Source organism: Pristiophorus japonicus, chromosome 17, assembly GCF_044704955.1.
Source record: "Pristiophorus japonicus isolate sPriJap1 chromosome 17, sPriJap1.hap1, whole genome shotgun sequence".
Taxonomy (NCBI): Eukaryota; Metazoa; Chordata; class Chondrichthyes; family Pristiophoridae; genus Pristiophorus; species Pristiophorus japonicus.
In genome coordinates this window covers 64,081,952-64,088,998 of record NC_091993.1, presented here as the reverse complement: position 1 = coordinate 64,088,998, position 7,047 = coordinate 64,081,952, and the positions used below count along the sequence as shown (strand labels likewise).

Here is a 7,047-nt window from a genome sequence, read left to right as displayed (position 1 = left end):
GACGGTTGAACCACTGCTTGGACGGATATGGGAGAGGATGGTCCCAAGGTGGCAACATGCTCCGAGCCAGAAGCAAGATGTTGCTCCTGGCTCTCATGTGTGGTTGGCAATGGGGGTGCAGCATCTTGGGGTGCAGTGCCACGCTCCAGGACCACTGGGAGCCCTCTGCCACCAGTGTTCCTGGCTACCAGCTCCTGGGCCTCCTCCATCCCTTCCATGTTATATCTTATTTGTTGGACAAAAGCTCAGTGCCAACTATGTTCTTCGTGATTAGTAAACTTTTTGCTGCTGGTGAATCTCCGTCATTCCTCCCACAACAGCCAGACAAGCACACACCACAGCCACACACGCTCTCAGTCCCTCTCAGCATCCCTCTCCCTGTCTCCGCTTCTGCGCATGTCATGATGACCCTTGACCTCCTGAATCGTGGGAATTGAGCATTGCCATGTCGTTGCTAAGGATGGCGACACTTTATGGCAGAAGGTCAGAGAGATTTAACGCTACCGCCCATTTCATATAGCTCGCGGTAATGCCCAATTTCAAAATTGGAGACTAGGTGCTTTGCGAATGGGCGAGAAGCCGGCGATCTGAAAACCTATTTTTAGTGCCCACGCCGGAAATAACGCCCATAGGCTTCTGTCTTCCTACTATTTAATTGAAGAAAATTTCTGCTCATCCAGTACTGGATGTCAGACAAGCAGTCTGACAATTTAGAGACTGTGGAGGGGTCGAGAGAAGTGGTGGTGAGGTAGAGCTGGGTGTCATCGGCGTACATGTGGAAACTGACGACGTGTTTTCGGATGATATCACCAAGGGGCATCATATAGATGAGAAATATGAGGCAGCCAAGGATAGATCCTTGGGGGAAACCAGAGGTAACGATGCAGGGGCGGGAAGAGAAGCCATTGCAAAATATTTTATGGCTACGATTAAAGAGATAAGAATGGAACCAGACGAGTGCAGTCCCACCCAGCTGGACGATGGTGGAGAGGCGTTGGAGTAGGTTGGAGTGGTCAACCGTGTCAAGGGCTGCAGACAGGTCGAGGAGGACGAGGAGGGATAGTTTACCTTTGTCACAGTCACAAAGGATGTAATTTGTAACTTTGATGAGAGCTGTTTCGGTACTGCGGCAGGCGGGGAAACCAGATTGAAGGGTTTCAAACATGGAGTTCCGGGAAAGATGGGCACGGATTTGGGAGGCGACAACATGTTCAAAGACTTTGGAGAGGAAAGGGAGGTTGGAGATGGGGCGATAGCAAGCACAGTGGGGTGAAGGGTTGTTTTTTTGAGGAGAGGGGTGATGACGGCAGATTTGAAGGAGAGGGGGACAGTACCTGAGGACAGAGAACCGTTAACAATGTCAGTCAATGAAAAGCAGGCAAGCCAGCTGCATGGGATCCCTGGAGCGCTACGGGGCTTACAGGAAACATTGGTAACAGGGTAGTGCTGGAATCGGTGGTCTTTTTTATTCTGATCTTCATGGGGAAGGATTGCGTGCAGATAATGGACTGCCTGATCGATCCTAAGTCATTGAAGGTACATCATGTGACCACAGTGCCCTGGAGTGTGATGGCAGAGCAGGTCCCTCAAATGCCCGGTACGGGCCATCTATCTGGAAGTCTCTGGTCTTCCCCCAGTCCCCATCCCCCTCCACTTCTTGCTCCTCTTCTCCCTCCTCCTCTTGTGGCTCCTCAGTTTGACCCTGTGGTAAAGTTACTGGTGCTAACGGCTATCTCTCATGATCGTCAGAATGTGGAGCATGCAGCAAATCACCTTCTCGGCCGAGTATTGCAGGGCACATACTGACTGGTCAAGGCATCAAAACCTTTGCTCAAGGACCCCAGAGGTTTGCTCGATGATATTGCTGGGGGCTCATTGTATGAATGCTCAGCTGGTATCTGGGAATTTCTCAGGGGAGTGATAAACCCATCATCATAGGTGGTCCCTCGAAACGAGGATGACTTGCTTCCACGCCAAAAAGGGATGAGTTCACAGGTGTTTCAACGAAGGACCTAATATTCCAGATCCCGAACTAAATGTTGAAGGGTGGAAGATACCTGTGTGTGGATTTTTTTAACGTGGGGTAGCCGTTGCACACCAGCCACCACATGGGCTTGACAGAGCTAGGTCTTGGTCCATTGGCTTGGGTTAACCAGGACGACTGGAGACCTGCTCTGCTGCACGGGCCTAGTGCGCACACATATCGCAGTGTGGGCTGGCTCGTGCTGCCCCTGGCCCTGAACTCTCCTGGGCTCCGATCACGTCCCTCTATAATCTCTTGCTGCTGCTTCGCCCCGACCTCACCGCTCCTGCTGTATCTGCTCCCCGTCCAATCACCGACTTGGGCCTTGATGATGTCCCTCTTCGGTGCTGTCGCCCTCCTGCATCAGCTCGTGCTGTACCTTGTATGCTGCCATGCTGCCCATAGCCACTGCTCACCGCTCCTTTTATGGCCCCGACCTGCCTGCCTGTGAGAGTGATGAACCATGGCATCAGAGGCTATCACTTTTCACCGAGCAGCTAGCGTTGGGGCTCAAAGCTGGGTGGGCGGATAATTGTCTAATTCTAAACCCATCATGGCCACTCCCTGGACCACTGGCATTCACCTGCATGATGCGCTGCCGATGGTCGCAGGCAAGCTGCACAGTGAGGGAATGTCTATGTTCCTGAACATATCCCACTTTAAATGAGGGGCTAATCTGGGCACATGTGCACAGTCAATTGTTCCCTGGGCCATTGGGAACCCCGCAATCCTGTTCGGTCCGAGTGCTCTCTGCATCTGTTCTTCTCTGTAGTCACTCCTCAGAGCATTCAGAGCCGCAGAGAGCCGTCTAATGCACAAGTGGATTTTGAGATGTGATCTGTAATACCTGTGACAGCCTGGGAGGTTCCAGTAGCATAACAATTAAATGCTACTGTGACCTTGACTGAACCAGGCAATGCAGTCCTGGCTGTGCTGCGACTTCTGAGTCTTGCTTCCATAAGCCACAGGTCTCTGTGACAGCCTCCTCATACACTGGTCTTGGGTCATGTGAATGTATGGATACCCTGGGTGGGTAGGCTCTCCTGCTGAGAGCTATCCTTGCCCTCCTCCTCCTCGACTCCTTAAACGTCCTCGCCCCCATCTCATCCCCTCACCCTCGTCGCCCTCCTCATCCACTCACCCTCCTCCTCCTCACCCTTCATACCCTCCTCTCGCCCTCCTCCCCCCTTCACCCCTCTTACTCCCCTCCCCCTACCTTCCTCACCCCCCTCACCTTCCTGGCCCCTCCTCGCCCTCCTCACCCCCTTGCCCCCTCACCTTCCTCACCCCCCTCGCCGCTCACCCTCCTCCCCCCTCACCCCCTCACCTTCCTGGACCCCCCTCACCCCCCTCACCCCCCTCCCCTTCCTCACCCGACTCGCCCCCTCACCTTCCTGACCCCCCTCGCCCCCTCTCATCTTCCTCGCCCGCTTGCCCTCTTCCTCCTCACCCCCTCGCCCTCCTCAGCCTCTTCTTGCCCTCCTCCCCCTCGCCCTCTCACACCACTCCACTCTCCTCACCCCCCTTGCCCTCCTCCTCCTCACCCCCTCACTCTCCTCTTGCCCTCCTCCCCTCACCCTCCTCGCCCCCCTTGCCCTCCTCCTCCACTCCTCTCGCCCTCCTCACCCTCCTCGCTCTCCTCCCCCTCCACCCTCCTCCTTCGCCCCCTTGCTCCCATCCTCGCCCCCTCGCCCTCCTCGTAACCCCTCCACCCCCCCCTCGCCCACCTCACCCCGCTTCGCCCTCCTCCTTGCCCCCCCTCGCACACCTCACCTCCCCACCCTTCTGCTTGGCCCCCCCCCCCGCTCACCTCACCCCCCTCACCCCCCCTCACCCTCCTATTCGTCTCCTGCAGCAGCTAGGGCTGCTCTGCCTGGCCTCAGGTCCTGCTCCCATTCCTCACTCAGACCGAGGGGCAACCCCTAGCAAGATGCCCATGACCGAGTGCGCTCATACTCCCGGCGACTCCTATAAGCACTCACTCTTTTTGGGTGACGTCTTGAGAGAATATCTGGGGAAACCGTTGATGGAGTGTTGGTGAAGTCGTGACAAGGTGTGACAGAAAGTCTGCGATGTGTTTCAAAAGTCCTCTTCAAATACAAAGTAGTCAGTCGATCTCAATCAGCAAGCGAACCATGAACAGTGAGCTTGGCTGTAAGTAGCACTTGAAAACTTCCGCAGGGCCTTGTTTACTCCTGTTCAGCTGGTTGCTGTCAGGAGAGGTTGTTTAATTAAGCACGCAGCCTCTTTAACAAGTTCTGGTTGGCAATTTAATTGTCAATCAGCCCCTTAAAGATCCTCTGAGCAGCCGTTTCTAGCACTGGCTTCAACTTCTGAACCAAGGTGGTGTCTCGCACTAAACGTGGGCGAAACTGGCGCTGCAGCTTCAGACCCCATCTTGGGCACCTCGGAGTCTCTAGGTAGGGGTGGGGAGAGGAGTGGGGAGAGGGATGGGGAGAGGGGAGAGGGATGAGGGGAGGGGAGAGGGGAGAGGGATGAGGGGAGGGGAGAGGGATGGGGAGAGGGGAGAGGGCTGGGGAGAGGGGAGAGGGATGGGGAGAGGGATGGGGAGAGGGGAGAGCTGAGTGGGCTGGTGCACATGTTGGAGAGTTACGGGACAATAATCCAACTGAGCTGTATAACTGAACCCGGTCACATAGCCAAAGGCTTTCTAAGAGAAACAGGAAAAGAGCAGAATACGAACACGGAAATAAGTGATGGAACAACATGGAGCAGTAGTGATTAATGTATAACTTTAGTGACAGAGTGCAATAAACATCGCTCGAGGGATCAATTCTCTGTGGTATCGATGGGATGTTTCGGTAAATACACTGAATTGATTGGCTTCTAACTTCAGCTACATAAGTCCTTGTCAGTCTCCTATCTAATTTCCTTTATTCTAAAGTTGGCATCACCTTATACCAGTGATTCAATGAGGCAGTGATGTGTGATCAGAATGCGTCGGGAAGGTTGAACAGGACACAGTTACTGTGTGAAGGTTTTACGCTCTGATACAGACACTAAAAGCTACACAGACAGTGAGCAGACCATACACGAGAGAGCAGTGAGAAATCCCGAGATGTTCCCCTGGGTGTGGGACCAGTGGCCATGACACACTCACACTTCACTCCACATCTTGGTGATGTTCACGTAGTTGGGGTTTGATAAAGTGCAATTGTCAGTGTGAAGATTGTGATCGGGGGGCTCGCCAGCATTGCCCACCTCCTCCTGGGTCTCCGTGTACTCCGATTTGCTGAGGCTGGAGGTGCTGCTGCTCTTCTTCAGGTCAGCAGTGGATGGGATGGCCGGACTGCTCCTCACATGCAGGTATTGGGCCTGTTCCTCATTCTCCGTCTCCCGGTGGTAGAAATAGTTAAAGTTGGAAACGATAACGGGCACGGGGAGTGCGATGGTCAGGACCCCCGCGATAGCGCACAGGGAGCCCACCATCTTGCCCCCTATGGTGATGGGGTACATGTCTCCATATCCCACTGTTGTCATGGACACTACTGCCCACCAGAAGGCATCGGGAATGCTGTCAAAGTACGAGGCGGCCTCATCGGCCTCAGCAAAGTAGACGGCACTGGAGAAGAGGATGACCCCGATGAAGAGGAAGAAGATGAGGAGCCCCAGCTCCCTCATGCTGGCCTTCAGGGTCTGCCCAAGGATCTGTAGCCCCTTGGAGTGTCTGGAGAGCTTGAAGATCCTGAAGACCCTGACCAGCCGGATGACCCTCAGGATGGCCAGAGACATTGCCTGTTGCCCTTGCTGCTGCCCATTGCCCGCCTGCTGTTGCTGTTCCGCCAGCTCGGTGCCCAGTGTGATGAAGTAGGGGGTTATGGCCACAATATCAATGATGTTCATCATGTTCCTGAAGAAGATGGGTTTGCTGGGAGACGCAAACAACCTGACAAGGAATTCGAAGGAGAACCAGATGATGCACAGGGTCTCGACGATGAAGAAAGGGTCGGTGAAGTTGGGGGAGTGATAGTGAGTCGTGCCATTGTAATACTGAGGTTTCCCTCCAGCCGCATTGTCTTTGTCATCTCTAAAGACAGGCAGAGTCTCAAGGCAGAAGCTGACGATGGAGATGAGGATCACCATGACAGACACGATGGCGATAACCCGCGCTGGGCCCGAGCTCTCAGGGTACTCAAAGAGCAGCCAAATCTGCCGCTGGAACTCGTTCTCAGGTAAAGGCCGCTCCTCCTCCTTGATAAAACCCTCGTCCTCTCTGAACATCTCCATGGCCTCCTCCCCCAGCTCATAGAAGCGTATCTCCTCTGAGAAAATATCCAGGGGCACGTTGACGGGTCTGCGCAGCCTCCCTCCTGACTGGTAGTAATACAGGATGGCATCAAAACTGGTCCGGTTCCTGTCGAAGAAATATTCATTCCTCAGGGGATCAAAGTAGCCCATTCTCTTCTTGGGGTCCCCCAGCAGGGTGTCGGGGAACTGGGCCAAGGTCTTGAGCTGGGTCTCAAAGCGAAGCCCTGAGATATTGATCACCACCCGCTCACAGCACTCGTGACTTGGCTCTGTCTCGTACAAGTCCTGAGGTTGGACAGGGAGAGCGGCCAATTCGTCAACATTGTCTCCCTGGGCAACGGTCATCTTGCTGGGGGGGACCAAGGCTTCTACCACGAGGGAGCTGGGAGCAATGTTCCACGTGGAGCTGGAGTGGTGTTGTCTCTGGGTATGAGTTGTCCTGGTATTGAAAGACAATGATACTGGGATACTTGGCAATCCGCAGATACTGCAATGCTATAAAGGCCTGAATTTTAAACGTTGGTATGGACCTTATAGTGGAATCCCGGAGTTAGTGGATCCGGAGCTAATGGATCCGGAGTTAGTGGATCCAGAGTTAGTGGATCCTGAGTTTGTGGATCCTGGAGTTAGTGGAATGTGGAGTTAGTGGATCCAGAGTTAGTAGATCCAGAGTTCGTGGAATGTGGAGTTAGTGGATCCGGAGTTAATAGATCCGGAGTTAGTGGAATGTGGAGTTAGTGGGATCTGGAATGAAT

At 54.1% G+C, this 7,047-nt stretch overlaps 1 protein-coding gene across 1 annotated transcript; it reads right to left on the bottom strand.

The window, feature by feature from the left end:
• Window positions 1–5,140: 5,140 nt before the first annotated feature.
• Window positions 5,141–6,637, bottom strand: LOC139228188 (potassium voltage-gated channel subfamily A member 2-like). The gene has a single exon (XM_070859373.1). It carries the CDS (start codon window positions 6,635–6,637, stop codon window positions 5,141–5,143), a length of 1,497 nt encoding a protein of 498 aa, XP_070715474.1.
• Between the last annotated feature and the right edge of the window lie 410 nt (window positions 6,638–7,047).